Source organism: Neofelis nebulosa, chromosome 16, assembly GCF_028018385.1.
Source record: "Neofelis nebulosa isolate mNeoNeb1 chromosome 16, mNeoNeb1.pri, whole genome shotgun sequence".
In the NCBI taxonomy this organism is placed as follows: domain Eukaryota; kingdom Metazoa; phylum Chordata; class Mammalia; order Carnivora; family Felidae; genus Neofelis; species Neofelis nebulosa.
Genome location: NC_080797.1, coordinates 19,524,485 through 19,542,521, shown reverse-complemented (window position 1 = coordinate 19,542,521; position 18,037 = coordinate 19,524,485). Strand labels below are relative to the sequence as shown.

Genomic DNA, 18,037 nt, shown 5'->3' with positions numbered 1-18,037 from the left:
AGCAGTGGAGTGTTTGGAGACTGGAAAGGAGACCCAGCTTCCTGGGATCCAGCAAGGATGTATGGGAAAGGACATGGGGCAGCGGCTGCACATGCTGTTGGCATTCAGCATTGCCCTCCCCGACCTCCTCCCTGTTACATGGAGGTAATTTCTGCCCTGCCTCACCCAACTTGTCAAGGACAGCAAGGCCTCAGGCTTTACATGTTCACAGTTGGAAAAGGTCTGACGGCACCAATCACACTTACTGTGTTTGTGGAATGAATGGAAGAATGAGTGCTTACTGCACAGAGTCATTGTGGGGCTACATGTTCACCACTGATGTGAAAGCATTTGGAAATTGTAAAAAAGAGCCATCTTTCTAGATGGTCCAGGATTGATGACATGTGACAGAGAAAGGAGGTGGGGCTGGGAGCCCAAAGGGAGGGTGAAGGACTGACACATCCAGAAGATTCTCTGACCATCTCTCCCCCCCCCCCCCAGGGGTCCCAGCACCAGCAAGGCTGAGCTGTGTCTGACCTCGGAAGCCACCTGTGCCAAGCTTCCAGAGCCAGCAGGCAGTTCGGAGCCCTGCACATCCCCCACGGAGAGAATACAGCCAGCCAGGGCCCAGGAGAGCCCAACAGGCTGCCCACAGCAGACTTCCCTCTGCCATTCCCACTATGGCACCGTCAGGCTTCCAGGTGGGCCCCTGGCAAAGCAGGACACCCACAGCCCCTGGCATGAGCCTCTCTTTTCAAGGAGATTGAAGGATGAACTCCATCCGTCACCACCAGAGTCCCCATGCTGAGCACATTTGTCACACCCAGCACCAGGGTGGGTTGGAGCCAATGAATACCAAGCGGCTTCTGCTGCCCAGATATTCCCCCACAGGGAGCTGCCCACCTTCTCTAGGCGGACACCCCGCTGGGATACCCCCAAGGTGCTTTATTGCCTATAGGCTATGGTGCCCCTCTCCCTCCCAGGGATGCAGAATGAGGCAGCCAGGACCAGTGGGTTGTAAAAGATTTGTTTAATGCCCCAGCGCTCTGAGAAGAAACTCCAGTCAGGGAGGGCAGGGGGTGGGGGTGGGGGGACAGCCCCCCGCCCCCCCCCCCGAGTTCCAGCCACCATACTCCTACACCAGGCCCCCCGCAGTCTTGACTAGAAACTAGCTAATATCAGGGCAGGGAGACATCACTGCTCCCGGTGACTCCAGGACAGGCGGGAAGGGCTTTGCATAAGAGGACAGCAACAGCCCACCCGGACCACACCAGGACCGGAGACCCCCGAGGTCACTCAACTGACCATGGAAGACATCTGTCACTGGGGACCCAAGGCCAGGATTTCAAGGCGGAATCCAGAAACGCCTGCCCGCACTAACCCTGGAAGTGCCAGGCAGAGAATCCAGTTGACCAGGAACCACAGTAGCTGACCCCTCACACTTCTGACTCCAAGCTGGAGACCCGCCTCCAGGTACAAGGTCCAGGGAAGCCATGTGTTCCACAAGCCACCCTGCTGACCTCTTCCAGCCCCCCATTGTCCCTGTAGCCTGTGCTCAGCCCCAGGGTCCTGCCTCTGTGCCCCGGAGGCCCCCAGGCCCCAGTGAGCCAGGGGCCATGGCTGGCACAGCGGGGGAGGTGGGGACAGATGGCCCCCCAGCAAAGCGGCACGTGGGCGTGCAGGCAGGCGTGCTGTCTGTGCGGCCAGACGGGGACCCTGGCCCACACGCTCTCCTGGCAGGCCTCCCGGTAGGACGGCAGCCGCATCGATGGCGCCTGCGCCAAGCGCCGGCAGGCCGGGCGGCCACACCGAGTGGGCAGCGACCGGGGCTGGACGAAGGCCTCGGCCACCGAGCTGGGCAGGGAAGCGTGGCGCAGGCGTGGACCCTGGGCCCAGGCCTCGCGCAACAGGGCCTCCCGCCGAGCCAGCTGCTCCGGCCCGAGTAGCGGCAGGTCCTCTGGCTCCGGGGGCTCCGGGAAGAGCGGGAGGAAGGGGCGCCCCGACCGGTCGGCTCGAGGGAAGGAGCTGTAGCGGCAGCGCTCGGGCGACAGGGGGCGCGCTGGGAGCGCGCGCCGCTCGGAGGCCGAGAGGTGCCGCCCGCCGCGCCCGGCCTGCACCGGCCGTCGCACCTCCCGGGGCGGCCTGCCCGACACCCGGGACACGTCTGGCGGCGACGGCCCAGGCGTCGGAGGGCGGCCCGGGAGCTGCGGAGCCCTGCGCCCCAGCGCGGCACGACCCCCGCCCGGCGGCCCCCGGCCCGGGGGGCTGGGCGCCGGGGACGGGCCGGGCGTGGGTGGCCGCGGGCCGGGGCAGGCGGGTGGCGGGGGAGCGCGGCGGCTGCTGCCCCAGCTCTCGATGGTGCGCGTGGCGCGGTCCAGGGAGCTGCTCACGCCAGCGGTGGTCACCATGTCACGCGCCGCCTGCAGCATCTTGAGCACGCTGGCCTGGGCCGAGCCGGCGGTCAGGTCCGGGCTGGGCGGCCGCGCGGGGCTGGCCAGGCTCTGCACCCCGCTGAAGCAGCTGTAGATGCCCTGGGCAGCCGGGAGGAGACAGCCATGAGTGGCCAGCTCCTCTCAGGGACCTCCCGCCTCCCGGTCCAAGCACCAGCCCAGGCGTCCGAAGTCGTAGGAAGCTACTAACATTCGTTAAGCGCCTCCTATGCGCCCGGCACCGCGCCGCTGTGAGAGCAATTGCCAGGGAGCAATCTGAAGCTCCGAGAGGTTATCTCTTCCTAAAGGCACACAGCTTGTAAATAGCAGTGAGGGTTCGAACCCGGTCAGCCTGGCTCCGAAACACTGCCCAGCCTGCGGCAGAAGGGCTCTGCTTCTCTTCTGCTGTGTGATGCTGGAAGGCCCTCAGTTTTTACCTCTGTAAATGGGGCCATAGCCAGCTCTGACTTATCTGGGTTGGTGCCCCTAAAGCTGGGACCTGCCTGGGGTGGGGTGGCACCCACCCTACTGAAAGCCAGCAGGAAGTCCAGCCGAGACGTGTTGGGCACTGAGTGGCGCAGTTTCCAGTAGACCAGGTGCTCCCAGGCAAAGACCAGCAGGGCCAGTCCCATGGCCACCAGCAGCATGTAGAAGACGCCCGCCATGTTGTCGATGTCCAGCTTGCTGCTCATGACCTCATTCTTCTCGTTCTGGCAGATCCCCGAGAGCCACACCGTCTCCAGCTTCTGTGTCTCCCCTGGCGAGAGGCGGGAGCGGGGGTGGGGGCACACCTGGCTCAGGAAAGACCCTCCCAATGCTCGCCCAAGCCTGGAGCAAGGAGGGGTCTGGAGCCAGCCCCTTACAGGACCACAGAGGGATCTAGCCAGCAAGGGCAGGATGGGGGTGGGGGGAGGGAGGTGGCAATGAGCAGGAAGAAAGGAAAGCAGAGTGGGGGCTGGGGTAGACAATGCCAGCCTTGGACATGCCCCCCCCCCGCCCCCCCACACACACACCCAGTAAAAGCTTGCAGATGTGGTATGTTACCTATCATTCACACCTGGGTCAAACCTATTGGTCATCTACAAGCCAGGCACAGAGCTTGGCACACAGAGACTAAAAGCCCAGGTCCCCTAGGACATCCCGGCACCTTAACTGCTATCACTCTCAATCTGTGGCACTGATGGAAAATCAGTTTGATCTCATAGCGCTGAAAGCTCTGGGTTTGGGGGCTGGTTCCGCTGTACTGCTTACATATGTGAACCCCCTGTCCCAAGGCAAGCCTGAGCCCCAGCTCTGGGATGAGGCAGGCCCTTGGCACTATCCTAGGTGATCTCAAGATGGAAATGGCCGGGACAGGGGTCTAGAGAAAAAAGACAGGGTGTCAGCCTCCCCCAAGCCCCACTGTGTGACCTGAGCTCCTTCCTGTCTTCCTGCCCTCCAGGGAGCCTCCCGAAATCCTATTTCCCACTCCCTCCTGGCAAGCCCACCCCTTCCCCAGGTTTCCATGTGGTCCTTCCAAATGCCACCCTCCCGTCCTCCCTGCCCCAGCCTCACTCCCAGAGACCTCTTCCCGCCCACAGGCCCTGGGACTCAGAGAACGGTAGTGGAGATGCTGACCGGCCATCAGGCAGCTGTCCCCACCTCAGGCTCCATGGCCCACCCTGGACCCCAGGCCCCCAGCAGCAGCACCCACCATCCCCCAGGAACTGCAGGAGCGCCAGGTCTATGGCCCGCTTCCAGTGGGAGTCCTTCTGCATGGCGATGCCATAGCCAGTGGTGGCAAAAACCTTGCCAGAGCCAATGGTGACCAGCTTGCAGCCCTCGTCCTTGCCCGCCATGTAGTTGAGGACAGCAGCATCATAGATGAAGGCATCCAGCTTCCTGGGGACAGGCCAGGGGTCATGTGAGGTGAGGATACCCAACCTGGGGCCTGACAGGGGTCTGGGCTGCAGAGCCCAGCAGAGCCCTTTGAGCACTGACCAGGCGGGATGGGTGGGCAGAGACTTCTCTGGTTCCCCTGGATCCTGAATGCAGAGAAGAGTCTTTTCCATAGCTCAGGGACCCCACCTCCCCTCCTCTCAGAGAGGCCAGGGGACCCTCCGCCTCCAGAGAACACTCCCTCCGTGCCCAGCCCCTCCGTCTCCCTAGGACCCTAAGAAGGTCACAGCCACCACTCAGATGAAGGCTGAACCCTGCTCAGTATCTCAGCTGCATCTGTGGGCCAAATGGTGGGCCTCCAGTTTTGCTTGAAACTTCACTCTGCCCCCAGACCTCCCTCCCCCTTCCCTACGAGTCCTACAGGACACTCCGGCCTCCATGTCTCCACCTGGGGTCTCCCAGACAGGGCCAGAACTGAGGCTGGTCAACGGGGAGACATGTGGGTAGAGACGGTCAGAGGGTGGGTGCAGGGCTGAGGACCCACCCCATCTTGAGGCTGGTGAGCGCATCCTCCACCGAACGCTGGTTGAACTTGACCATGTGGGTGTGCATCTCTCGGTAGTTGCTGCGAATGTTCCGCTCTGTGCTGCCGTTGGGCACCGTGCCGAAGCGGAAGGGTGGGTACTGATCTTGAGGCCGCTGAAACTGCGGGCAGAGGGCAGGCGCCATTCGTCACCTCCGTCCAAGCCTGCGGACACACCAGTGCTCCCCGACCCCATCCCCGGCGCCCAGCCCTGGAGTCTGCACTTGCAGAGTGAGGGCACAGGAGTCTGAGAGAGACCGTCCGGGCCACTCCTGCGTTTTACAAACGGTGAAACCTGAGGCCAGGTCAGGAAGAGACTTACCCAAGGCCACTCTGTCGGTGCACCTGAGCCATCCGCCCCCTCACCCCAGGCCCCAGCCCTCCCCTCAACCAGGTCTCCAGCTCCTTCCTACTCCCTCCTCCATTTCAGATTCCCCTTTTGTGTCCCACAGGCCTACCCCTGCTCTCAGCACCCCTCGCCCTCTGCTAGCTGTAGCCCCAGAACCTTCTTATCACTGAGGCCAGACACAGTGTCGATGTACTGCTCCTGGATCATGAAGGCGGCCAAGTTGGCGGTGTAGCTGGCGAGGAAGATGACGGCGAAGAAGGCCCAGACTAGGACCATGATCTTGCTGGTGGTGCCTCGGGGGTTCTCGATGGGCACCGAGTTGTTGAAGACCAGCGCCCACAGCAGCCACACAGACTTGCCGATGGTGAAGGATGGGCCCCCAGACTCTGGGGGTGAGAGGGTGGGCACAGAGGGACCCCAGTCTTCACTCTGTCCTGGGTGGGGCCCTGTCCCCAGCCATCGCCCCTCCAGGGCAAGCCAACCCACCTTGTCTCCCTTTTCTCTCTCTCATTCTCTCTCTCTCTCTGTCTTTCTCTCTCTCTCTCTCATATATCTGATTGGCCCCTGCTTGCTGTCCAAAAGCCAGATACCTCCCCCAGGATCCAGCCTTCTCTGTAGGGCCCCTGTAGCCCTGAGCCCACCCGTCCAGGATGCTCCCTCCCTCCCAGGCCTAGGTGAGAGCTTACTCTTGCCACTGGTGAGGTTCTGGTTGTAGCTGACAGGGCTGAAGTACTCAAACATGAAGACCGTGATGGCCACCACAGTGAGACACATGACAAACATCATCACCCACACTGAAGGGCTGTAGGGCTCTGGGAACAGAGGGAGGCAGCTCAGAGGCCTCACTACTGTCCTTCCCACCCACAGCCCAGAGCACTGGGTGCAGACAGGTGCGTCCACATGGTCAAAGTGGGGCCCGTCAGCCCCGAGGACTGAGCCAAGGGGTCTCTGACTCTCAGAGCAGCAGGGCCCCGGGAGAGACCACCCCCAAGAGAGATCAGGCTCTCCAGCATTTTCTGTCTCCCCTTCCCCTCTGCCCTGGGACCAGGTCCCATCACCCCACCCCAGGAAACTTCCCTTTGACTACACATCTCCCCTGGATCCCACACCGCCCCCCAACTTCCTTTCACAAAAAGGGAGTTTATGCCCCATGCTCTCTCCCCTTCCTCTCCCACCCCCTTGCCTGCAACCCACTCCATCTCCCATCTCCCTCCTCCTCCCCACCCAGTCTGATCCCAAGTATCACCAGCATGCCCAAGGAATTCTCTTTCCCTCTCCTCCCTTGCCGGCCAGCACCGCTAACCACACTCCTGTTCTGGAAGTGCCCCGCCTGCCCCAGCGTTGATGGCTGGCTGTTTGTTCTGCCTGGAATCAGGGTCTCTGAGATCAAGTCTCACTCTTGATCCTCCTGACAGGGCCCCGAAGCCCCAGGAGCTGGGGAGACCAACTGAGCTTCTCGGACCAATCTGTTCAGTGGCTTCAGTCTCCCAGAGCAAGCAGGCATTGCTGCCATAAGCACTGTGTCCTTTGCTGCAATGCCCATCCCGTGGGGGTGGGGCTTGTTGTCTCTTACGCAGCTGAGGAATCCTGATCAGAGAGGTTCAGTGACTTGCTCAAGGCCACACAGCAGGAAGGGGATTCTCTCCTCTGCTCCTGGCTGAGGCTTGCCTGTCCTCGGGGCTCTCTGAAAATCCCCCACTCCAGGGCCCACTGACTTCCTGACAGGACGCTGGGCAGCGGCCAGGACTGTGGCTGTCTCCCCAGCAGCTAGTGTGAAGCCTGGCACGAAGGGACTTGCCCCACGAGGCTGAATTCCTACTGCTACTTCCCACTCTCTGGGTCGGTTCCTCCAGCTCTCTGTGAAGCTTCTCCCCTGGTGTATCCCAGCCTACGAGGCACCTCCTGACGTCGGCCTGCCTTCCCCGTTTCCCTGCCCCTCACAGTGACCCCTCCACCCTCCTTACCCAACACTCAGACTCAGATGGAACACGGACTTCGCCTCCTATCCCTCTGCATCCTACTGTCCTGCAGCTCAGGCCTCCGGCCAACCTCCAAGGCACCCGCGGCTGCTGCGCTGGCCCTCTGAGGCCCACCCCAAACTCCCCATCTCTGCGCCTGTGCCTCAGACCCCAGAGCCATCCCCGCCCACCCAGAGCCGCACCCAGGAAGGCCGAGGGGGACACGGTGCCATTGCTGCGTGCCACCATCACACTGATGCCCGTCTCCACAAAAGGCACAGAGAAGTCCACAATCTCGGAACGCTCCTCGTTGATGGTGAGGGAGCCGATGGCCATGTCTGCCCGCTGGTAGTACACCTGGGGTCATGGGGGCCGGGCCGGGTTGAAGGAGGGGTCCCACAGGCTGGAGCACTCTCCACAGCCCCCCCCCATCTACCACCCCCCTGACTGAGTGGGCTGTTCCCATCTGGGGTCCTCAGAGCCCCACTTGCACTACTGACCACCCCAGGGAGCATCACTGGTGACAACCCGTCTCCCCTGCCAACTGGGAGAGCCGTGGGAGCTGGCCCCAGGCTCCGCCCTGACTGACCCCCGGCACAGGAACATCTAGGGGTGGCTGAGCGATGCATGGGGCCTGGGGAGCCCACCAGGGGGGTGGGTTCAGGTGGACCGCAAGGGCGGGCCTACCTCCCCGATCATGCCGTTCCACACGCCTCGAACCCTCTTGCCATGCTTGCCGTTGGTCACCAGGTACAGGTCATAGGAGAACTTGACCACCTTGGCCAGCTTCTTGAGGATGTCAATGCAGAAGCCCTTACAGCAGAGCTTGGTGTAGGGGGCCGTGTCACCACTGCTGCCACCAAGAGACCACCAGCCGTCAGAGCCAGCAGCAACTCCCAGTTTGGCAGGTGGCCCCCGCCCCCACACCCAGGCATAAGACACACGCGCCTGCCATCACACGGCAGCACACAGCTCACACCGGGCCTTCCTGTGCCCTCGCACGGACCTGAAGGTGTGGTTGCTCTGCCTGCGGCAGGGCACAGTGTTGGGCACACAGCCGCCCGTGCTGGGGTCAGGGCTCTCCACAATGACAAAGGGCCGCTCTTCCAGCGTGGCCACTGTCAGGTGCCGGCTGTCCACTACAGGCTGCAGGGAGGCACTATAGCGAGGCCACACCGGGTACTTCATGTGGAGGACACCATGGTCCCAGCGACCCACCTGCAAAAGGTGACCAGCTTCAGCATGGGACCTCCAGCCCCATTACCCCCACCCTCTAGGTGGGGGCCTCTGGTGGGACCTGCCAGGGCCAAGAGTCTCCCTCCCTACACTGGGGAGCTTTGGCAGGAGCACTTGGAGAGCAGAGCAAGGGGCTGTGCATGGACCAGAAAGGTGGGGGGGCTCCCTACAGTCTCCTCCCAGCCTCTGGCCCCCACGCCTTCCCATCTAGGCACCCCACTGCTGCTGGCCTGCAGCATCTTTCTCGAGTCCAGACCTGAGACATCTCCCCACCCTCCCCACCCCCCACCTCGGTACAAAGTCCTTTGCCCAGTACTCAAAGTTTTCCACACTCGGGCCCACCTTACCCCTCCCCACACTTCCTCCTCAGTCTCTACACCCCCCCCCAAACAAATCACTTTAAAATGTCCCAGACCCTTCTGCCCCTCTGTCTATACCAGGCTAGTATCCCTTCCTGATGCCCTCCGACTCAACCCTCCACAGTCCAACCCAAACGTCCCAACTTCTGTGAATCTTTCCCCCGTTTCTTCCTTTGAAGGCAGAACTGGTTTCTGGCCCTCCTCTTTCCGCCCCCCCCCCCCCCGTAATGCTTTGCACACATCTCTCCTCAAGCACTGAGCATCCCCAAATCTATTTATTTACATGTCCATCTGGCCAGCATAGCTGTGGGTTACTCCCCCAGGGGCCGGACTAGGTGATAGAGTGTTTGATCAGTTCTGTAGTGGAGGGAGGCTAGGGTGCTAGACGAGCCCTGAGCCGAGATGCAGCACCCACCCTAGCGCAGGTGCAAATGTTTCAGCTGAGACCTGAAGGATGAGGGGCTGGATGAAGGGCAGAAGGGACCCTCTGCTCAGCTGTGGGACAAGAGGGACTGGGGACAAAATGAGAGGATACCGAGGGACCCTGGGCTCACCCCCTTCTCACCATCTCCCAGAGGCGGTGACGGTTGAGGGCGATCACAACCATGGTGGGCTGGACCAGGTACCCACCAGGGCTGAAGGAGAAGTCTCGGCCCTCCCAGGTGACATTCAGTAGGTGCCTGCGATGGGGGAGAGAAACCAGGGTGTCCCTGGTTAGCTCTGCCAGCAGCCCTGCCCAGGACCCCACCTTCCTGGGGTCCCCAGGATGCCCCCTCCCCCACCTTCTACGTCACCACTATCGCCACCCCCAAGTAGCACTGACTGTGCAATTATTGTTGTTTCTTTGTATTGACACCCCTCCCCCTGCAATCCTCACCACACCTCATACCTGGCTTCTTTTTCAGTTGAAGAAACTAAGCCCAGAGAGGTGAGGTTAACTTGGCCCCAGGCACACAGCTAGTGGGAGGTGTAGCCACCCAGGTCCGCTGAAGCGGCCCCCTCCCCCTCCGTGCCCTGGGCAGGTGCCCACCTGTAGAAGGCCTTCCGGGCAGGGCTGATGGGCCCGGGGTGGCCACGACAGTCCCCAGCCGGGGAGGGCAGGGCGCCGTGCTGCCGCCGGTAGCCGTGGGCGCCCAGGGCCAGGATGGCCACGCCGTCGCGGACCTTCTGGCGCAGGCTGAGGCGCCAGCTCTCGGTGACGACGCTGATGAGGCCCACGGGGAAGGCGGCGGGAGGCGCGTCGGTGCTGCCCAGCGCCAGGCTGGGCACCAGCCACACGTGTCCGGGCCCCACCAGGCCGGCCTGCGCCGCCTCGGCGAAGAGCACCTCGGCCTCCTCGCGCGAGCAGTAGGCCACCAGCACCGGGGCGTCGAGCTGGCGCAGCAGGCGCTGGGTGTGTGCGCGCTGCCCGCCCGGGCCCAGCTCCAGCGTGAGCACGTCCAGCAGCCGCCAGCTCAGGTAGCTGGCGTCGGCGACGGCGCGCACCCCCTCCAGGAAAAGCGCGTGCCCCGGGTGCAGGCTGGTGATGACGGCGAACGCGCTCCAGTCGTACTCCTCCAGCACCTTGAACAGCACCTGCAGCTGCTGCTCCAGGGAAACGCCCAGCTGCAGGAAGGCCGAGCCCGGCTCCTGGGGGCGGGGCGGGGCCTGAGTCGGGGCGGGGCTCGGCGCGCCCCGCCCCAACTTCTGCCTCCTCCTGCAGTCCCCTAATGCGCCCGCGTCCCCTAGACGCGGGGCGTCCCGGGAGACCCTGTGCTGCAACACCCGCCTCCCGCCTCCCGCCCCCGATGTGGTCCCTAGCCCCTGCTGCCCATTAGAATCATCTGGAGGGCTTTTTGCGGGCTCGCGCCCGGCCAATGCTGGATCAAAGCCCAGCAGCATCAGCTGTCACCTGGGAGCGTGTCGGAAATGCACATTCTCGGGCGCATCGCACACCTACTGGATCAGAACCTCTGGGGATGGCGCCCATGAATCTGTACCTTGACACGCTCTTCAGGTGATTCTTGAGCCCGCTAGTTTGGGAAGCAATGCCTCAGACCAACTGCACCAGACTCGCAGAGATGGGACTCTGGGCGTCTGTATTTTTCTAAAGCACTGTTAAGACAGCCACCACGCTGAGAGCTACTGCCAGGACCAAAGCTTCCTAGGAAAACACCCCACGGAGCCCTGTGGGTGAGAAGGTTCCAACTCCCCACTGCCTCCACCATCACAAATGCCAAGGGCACGCCAGCTCGAGCCTGGACTAGCGCAATCCCCTGCTAACTGAGGGGTCCCTCCTGCCACCGCAGGCCCTCCAAGATTTCGCCACACTGCGACTGCTGTCCCCGTCTTTAAAAAAGCAAACCGGGGACAACCCTACAGGACAAGTAACCCAGTTCTCCCCACAGGCAAATTGCAAGAAAAAGAGATGTTGGAGGATCCTAGAGATTGTGGCTCCGAAGCCACGTCAGCCAATCGCCACGTGGAAACCTAACTGGTTTCTTGATTCAAGCAACCAAATTTAAAAATAAGCACTTAAGATGTTTATGAAACAAGGGGGGAATTTGAACGCCGGCTGGATATTTGATGATGTTAAGGAGTTTTTATTATCTTCTAGATGTGATCATGTGGTGGTTCGGTTTTTAAGCCCTTATCTATTAGAGATATATGCTGACATATGTCTGGATGGGACAGTAGGATGCTTGGGCTTTGCCTCAGAATGACACAGAAGAGAGGGGAGTAGCGGGGAGAAGGATGGGGCAGGGTTGGCCGGGGTGGACGGTGCATGGGGTGATTATACGCTTCTACTTTTATCCCTAATAAAAAATAATCATAAAAGAAAGGCAAATCAGATAGGTCTCTCCCCTCAACACCTTCTTTGGCTCTCCAGTTACTTAGGATAAAGCCCAAATATCTTCCTGCGTGCTCAGAATCCCACCCCCGTCTCCAACCTTCTCTCAAATCCTCCCAGCTCCTTCCACCTAGCTGCCTTCACACCATCTGATGCCTCCGATGGGAACACTGCCCCCCATTTGAACCCCCCCACACACACACCTTGCCAACTCTCCCTCATCCTCCAGGCCTCAGCTTCTATATGATTTCTTAGGAGACCTTCTGACCAACCCTCTACCCAAACGGGGCCCTCTTAGACCCTCCTGTGTTTTTCCTTCGGAATGCTTGTCCCAGCTGTGACTGTAGATTAGCGTGTCTTTAGAACTTTGTCTCCACGGGCTGCAGATCTGTGAGGGCATGCCTCCCCCATGCTTGGGACAGCGGCCTGACACTGGGTGTTCCCCTGCAGGTTAACTGCAGCGGATCCCCTGCCCAGCCTGGCCTCTGCCCCTGAGTCTGGAGCTTGACCGAGGAAGGCCCGAGAAGCAGAGAGAAGGTGGGCCGGGGCTTCCCACCTAAGCCAGAGGTGAGCTTGCCACCCACACCGCCTCATCCAGACACAATGTGAAAGCAGCCCAGAAAGTTTATCTTCCAGAACACGAGAACATAATTGCCACAGCCTCTTCCCCCGTCACCCATGTCACACCTTCAGCCCCCACCACCTGCTGGTACCACCCAATCCCAGCTTCCCAGAGCTGAAGTCTCTCCCTGGCCCAGCCTCAGCCCCACTCTTGCAGCCCCAGCCCGGCTCCCGGCCCAAGGGATGAGGGGACATGAGTTTGGACAGGCACCTTGGGGGTGAGGACCACAGCAGAGCCCCCACTGATGCTGAGGATGGGCACATGGGTCTGGGAGGAGATGAAGTCCAGGATCTGGGCCACGGCCTCGGTGCCCACGTTGTCCTCAAAGACGATGCCATGGACGCGGGCAGCGCCTAGGAGCCCGCAGATCTGGGTGAGGAGGCTGCTGGGATTGGTGTTGTTGACCCCCACGGTGAGCGGCTGGATCTCCAGAGGCAGGTCCACGAAGCTCTGGGAGGTGAGGCGGGTACGAGCTTGGGCCTGCGGTGACCCCGAGCTGCCAAACACTACGGCCACTGTCATAGCTTGCTCACCCTGCCCCGGGCCCAGCCCTGCCCAGGCACCGAGGAGTGAGGCGAGCAGCAGGGTGGGCCCCAGGGCACCACCCATGTCCACCAGAGGGTCCTGCAGAGAGATCAGGGTGGGTACAGGGAGGGAGACAGAAGCACGAAGAGAAAAGATGAGCACACGGTGGGGGTGGGGGGAGAGGGGGAAGGGGGGAGGAGTCAGAGACACACACATCCCAAGGATGAAAGAAAAAAGGAGAAAACCTCCCTCCACAAAGAGAGGCAGAGAGGGAGGGAGAGCCAGACACAGATAAAGAAAAAGAGACAGGTTAGCTGAGCGTCCCCAGGGCTCTCTGGAGGGGCGGGGGCAGGAAGAACGTGAGTCCCCATCAGTGCTCATGACTTCCATTCTGCTGTTGAACAGTTTGCTCGGCTGCAAAGGCCAGAGCCTTGGAAACTCATCTGTCTGGGCCCTACCCTGGGAGGACACACTGAAAATGCTAGTCTGGTGTCCAGGTGCATGGATTTGAGTCAGACAGACCTGAGTTCAAGTCCCAGCTCTGCCACTGACTAGCCGTGTGGTCCTGGGGAAGCCACTCAGGTAGGTTTTCTTGAGATAACATGGGACCTACCTCACAGCAGCATGGGGGCTCCCCACTGCTATCAGCATCCTTATCCTACAGCGACAGCCCACATCCAGGTGAAAGAAGGCAGCTTCTGTGACACTCTCTGCCCTGCCTCCATGTTCCCCATCCTAAACTGAAACTAACATCCCTAAGGGCCCTGCTCTGCGTGGCCCTGCTTGGCATAGAGCCCCGTCCTCCTGGGCCTCAGACACCCCCACTCAACTTAGTAGTTGAGTGGCCTCAACTTAGTAGTACCTACTCCACAGCAGGGCTGTGACACCACTGACTTGGTCAGGACTCAGGGTCACCTGGGACCCTGAGGTCTCACACACGAGCTGTTTCCCCAGGCCGTCGCTAGTGTGCAGGATTTTTTTGACCTCACCCAAGGGCGTGATGCGTATCCCTGCTAAGTAAACATCATTGCTTTGGATTGGAACCAACAGCCAAGTCAGTGAGTGGTGCCCACTGATGCAGCTCTCTCTCCCAGCTGGACATCGGCCATGGCAGTGCCACCCCTTTCCATCTTCATCACATCCCCAGCAAAACTTCTGAACGGGGGATGCCAAAGGGACCAGGAGCCAAAGGGTGACCAGGGTGAACCTGGTTTAATTTAGGCTGAGAAGACAGGATTTTTGGCAGGGGAGGGAATGGATACTCATTGTGGTGCCCTTGAAGTCCCCCCACACACACCCCCGTGTATGGTTTCCTGGTACATCGACTCAGAATGTCAGCCCGGACACATGTATGAGTCTGGGATTGCAGCCCAAGCCACACCACACCACACCTCAGCTACCACCAATCAGGGATCTCAAGTCATACCCGCAAAAGGGACTGCCATGTCCCCCCTCCCTTGCCAGGCCTTTCTGTGCCCATCTCTGCCCACAGCCGGGTCCCAGTAGGTTCCCTACCCCCTGGGCAGCCCCAAGCCTCCCCCGGCTCTGCCTCCCAGCTCTGAGCTCCAGGTCTGTGCTGTGCAGCCACCAGTCACATGTGACTATGCGCACTTGAAAGGTGGCTCGTCTGAACTGAGGTCTGCTCTAAGGGCAAAAGACATTTTGGATATTGAAGACTTAGCATGAAAACAAGAACGTGAAGTATCTCAATATTTTTTATATTGATTACGTGTTGAAATAATGTCACATGCACTGAGTTAAACATATACCGCTAGAACTAACTTCACCCGTTTCTTTTCACTTTTTCTAACGTTGCCACTAGAAAATGTAAAATGATGCATGCAGCTCTCATTTTGCTTCTTTGGAAAAACGTGACTCTAGATGCAGGATCCAGGCCCTCCCCCAACTCCTAGGGGGCCCTGCCCCCAGAGACTCCCCCTGTGGGAAGGTGTCCCCTGGGACTGGAGTTGAGAAGAGGAAGTTGAGGCAGGTGGTGCCTCCCGTCAGGAGTGAGCATAGAATGCGACTGGACGGGAGGGGCTCCTTCAGGCAAATTTCTGGGCTTCAAAGAGCAACGGGCAGGTTCAAAGAGGTTCAGACCCCGGGGTCTTATCACCACATGACATCCAGTCTCCCCCACAAGGCAGGAGGGTCATAGCCCCAGCCCCCCACCCCTCCACCTCCCATCCACCACCCCACCCTCCCACCCCACTGATCTGAAGCGTTGCTCAGAGGGCCACCTCACCCTCTCCTCAGACAGCACAGCTGCTCCCTGGTGCCCACAGATGAAGTCCAGACACCTTGGTCCCATGATTAGGGCCCCACACACCCAGACACCAACGCATTCTCTCCCCTCCATAGACTCCACGCTCCTGCCAGTCTGTTAGCCAGACAGCCCCCACTGTCATCATCCCCAGGTCCCTGCTCTGTTGCTCCCTCTGGCTAGAATGTCCTCTTCCCATGGCCTCTCTCTTGCCTACGCAACAAAATTCCAGAATTTTGAGGGCCCAACCTAAATCCCTCTCCCACAGGGCACCTGCCCTAGTCCCTCTGGGCTCGGGACACAGCAGGTGACAAGACATAGGGCCTGGGTGGGGCTGTAGGCCACCTCCCCTTCCTACCCCTACCCCTCAGAGGCTGGGAAGCTCCCTACTATGCCACTGGCAGGTATTTGCCCACCAGATGATGCCCCTGCCACACACCTGACTTTGTCTTAGGAACCTCTGCCCCCTCCCTCAGCGTCTCGCATCTTTCCCTAACAGGCTAGTAAATTACTGAACGCCGGGACCACAAAAGGACCCAGGGGAGGGGGGCAGTGGTCAGTCCTCTGAAACACTCAGCATCACCTTGAGCTGCCTGAGCACCTCCGCGTGCTGAGGGCTCTTCTCGCCCTCCAACCCCCTCCCGCATTCCCAGGCAGGCTCCCGCACACGGATGTGCGCACAGGCACACTCACACACCAGACACTGGTGGTTCCCCCGCCGCCCCCCGCCGCCCAGGCCAGGAGCTTTGGCCCCGGGAAGAGGCCCCACCCACCAGCTGCGCTGCTTCGGGGGAGCAGGGGGATCCCGGCTGCTCGGCCCCGTTATATCCACAGCCCTTTGGTAAGCGGCCTCTCCTTTGCCGTCGGGTTTCCTTCCCTCCTGCACTTCCGCTGAGCTAAAAATCCGAACCCAGGCGTCAGGGGAAAAGACCGCCGCTGCATCTCGCTCCCACTGGCGCGGGCACCAAAGTCTCCCTCCAAGATTAACTACCCCGCCCCCTCCACCTCCCCGCCGATTCCGCCCTGGCCCCCCGGGGGGCGCCCCGCCCCCTCCCCTTGGCAGGAATCTCTTACACTCGGGCTGTGAAGTTCGGGGTATTTTTAGGCCGGCGATAAATAATTCATAGGGAACGTGGCATCAGGCTCCCCCCGCGGGAGGACGGGGCGCGAGCGGCGAGAGCCACCGTCACCCGCGGCTCAAGGACACTCGCGATGCGGCGGCGGCGGCAGCGGCGGCGACTCCGGGCTCCGGGACCCGTGCCACGCCTCCTGGCGGCCAAACTGGGCACCACGTCCGCGCCCCCCGCCGCGCTGCTACACCCCACCCCCACCCCGCAGGCGTTCCCGGCTCTCGGCCCCCACCCCCACTCACCGCAAGCCCCGCAGGCTGGCGGGGGGCGAGCTCGCCTGGCTGACGGGGCTGTGGGCCGGGGTGCCAGGGCTTGGGGTGAACCCAGAAGTCTGGTCTCCGGCCTCCCGGACTCCCCTTCACGCTCCTATTCAAATTCTTAGTACGGAGTTTAGGAGCAGACTTGAAACCGACTGGCGCAGCCAGAAACCAGACGGGCTCCAAGATAGAGCGCGCGAGCCTTCCTCGGTTTCCCTGTGGAGCCAGCGGAGGAGACCGAGCCAGGGTGTTACCACCATGGGAGGGCTGGGGCACCCAGCCAGAAGTCCTGCCGGGACAGCAGGGCTAGGAAAAAGGGTGGATCAATGGCGTGAGCGTCAAGAACCCGGCTGGGAGCCCCGCGTCTTCGCTCACCGAGCAGGACCTCTGGAAGGGTCCTGGGACGCACACCCTTGGGGATTTCCTGGCTGCTTGATGCCTTGCCTTCACAAGGCCTCCCAGGCCTGGGCACGAAACGCCTTCTGCAGCAGGAGGCTCCGGGTTTCCCTTCCCCGCCGTCGGGGATCCTTGTCGAAGCCCCGGGAGACCTGAGCATACCCGCTGGTGCGACAGCCAGGGCCCAGCGCTGCGGGGCTCACGGTTCTCCCATGGTCCTCTTCGCCCAGCCTTCCTTTTGCGCCCTCGGAGCCCGGGTCCACCGGGCGTTGGGTCAGCATTTGGGAAGATCCCACCACCCCGTGAACCCCACGCTGATTCCCTGAGGTCAGAGGAGGGAGCGCTATGCCGGGCGGGGGAGAGGAGGAGGAGAGCTGGGGGGATAAGGACCCGGGGGACTCGCAGCGTGCGAAGGGGCGGGGGAGTGTCAAGGGAGATGCGCGCAGAAGGCGCTCAGCAGACCTCCGGGAGGCAGGGGCCCAGCTCCCGGAACCACCCACAGCCCCCTTTCGTCCTCTCTGCCCAGGCCCTCTCCAGCCCCCTCCGCCCGGTCGCGGCCCCAGCCCCCGGCCGGGCTCCCCGGCCCAGCGGGCTTCCAGCAGCAACAGTTGCGGGGGCCGGCAGCCCGGACTCCCGCGTCCCCGCACCGCCCCCTCCCCCGCGGCGCCGCGACGCCCAGCGAAGGAGGAGCTGGAGGGCTCCGCGACCGGGGAGACGAACGTCTTGGGCGCCTCACCCGCGTCCTTCCCTCGCGTCCGCCTCGCGCCTGTCACCTCGGCCTCCCTCTCTCGCCTCCTCTCCATCCGCCCCGGGGCCGAACCCCAGGCCCGGTCCCCGAGGGTCCCGGTGCCCCGGGCCGCCCCCTCCTCGGGCTCCCCGCGCCGGCCAGACTGTCCCCGGGACTCCCGCGTCTGTCTCCGCCGTCCTTGCCCGCGCGGCGCCCGAGCCCAGCCCCAAGTTGGCGGCGAAGTTGGCGTCCCCGGTTCGCCACCCGCCACTCACCGGGGGGAAGGGGCGCTGCGCCCGCGCCGAGAGCCCGCGCCGGCCGCCTCCCGCGCGCTGCATGTCCCGGCGCCTCGGCCCCGCGCCCTGGCGCGCTCCGTCCTAGCTCGGCGGGCACCTGAGCCCGGGCAACGCGGGGCCCGTGTCCGCGGCGCGGCCTGGCGGGCTGGGCAGGGCCGGCCCCCGCCCCGCGCCCTCCCGGGGTCCGCTCGGCGCCTGGCTCCGTCCCGGGCTGGGCGGC

The 18,037-nt window shown here is 62.1% G+C and overlaps 1 protein-coding gene across 5 annotated transcripts; it reads right to left on the bottom strand.

Annotated features, from left to right (window-relative positions):
* Window positions 1-994: 994 nt before the first annotated feature.
* GRIN2C (glutamate ionotropic receptor NMDA type subunit 2C) lies at window positions 995-17,999 on the bottom strand. 5 transcript variants are annotated; one of them, XM_058705036.1, is made up of 14 exons: window positions 16,774-17,238; window positions 16,384-16,614; window positions 12,434-12,847; window positions 9,802-10,400; window positions 9,337-9,451; window positions 8,183-8,394; window positions 7,864-8,029; window positions 7,380-7,533; window positions 5,905-6,030; window positions 5,375-5,604; window positions 4,831-4,991; window positions 4,102-4,289; window positions 2,933-3,165; window positions 995-2,510 (listed from the first exon to the last, which is right to left on the bottom strand). In XM_058705036.1, the coding sequence occupies exons 3-14, from the start codon at window positions 12,830-12,832 to the stop codon at window positions 1,416-1,418; spliced, it is 3,678 nt and encodes a 1,225-aa protein (XP_058561019.1). In that variant the 5' UTR covers window positions 12,833-12,847; window positions 16,384-16,614; window positions 16,774-17,238; the 3' UTR covers window positions 995-1,415. The 5 variants fall into 5 exon arrangements, with proteins under 5 accessions (XP_058561019.1, XP_058561020.1, XP_058561021.1 ...); XM_058705037.1 differs by lacking the exons at window positions 16,384-16,614; window positions 16,774-17,238 and adding an exon at window positions 17,797-17,999; XM_058705038.1 differs by lacking the exons at window positions 16,384-16,614; window positions 16,774-17,238 and adding an exon at window positions 16,086-16,307.
* Between the last annotated feature and the right edge of the window lie 38 nt (window positions 18,000-18,037).

Bases quoted from the DNA above. Each gene is read 5' to 3' on its own strand.
- GRIN2C (XM_058705034.1), bottom strand. From the start codon at position 13,138: ATGGAAGTCATGAGCACTGATGGGGACTCACGTTCTTCCTGCCCCCGC. The intron at 10,401-12,433 runs GTGCCTGTCCAA...CCCCGCCCCCAG, and splicing joins CTGTGGTCCTCACCCCCAAG to GAGCCGGGCTCGGCCTTCCT. The intron at 8,030-8,182 runs GTCCGTGCGAGG...TCTTGGTGGCAG, and splicing joins CAGAGCAACCACACCTTCAG to CAGTGGTGACACGGCCCCCT.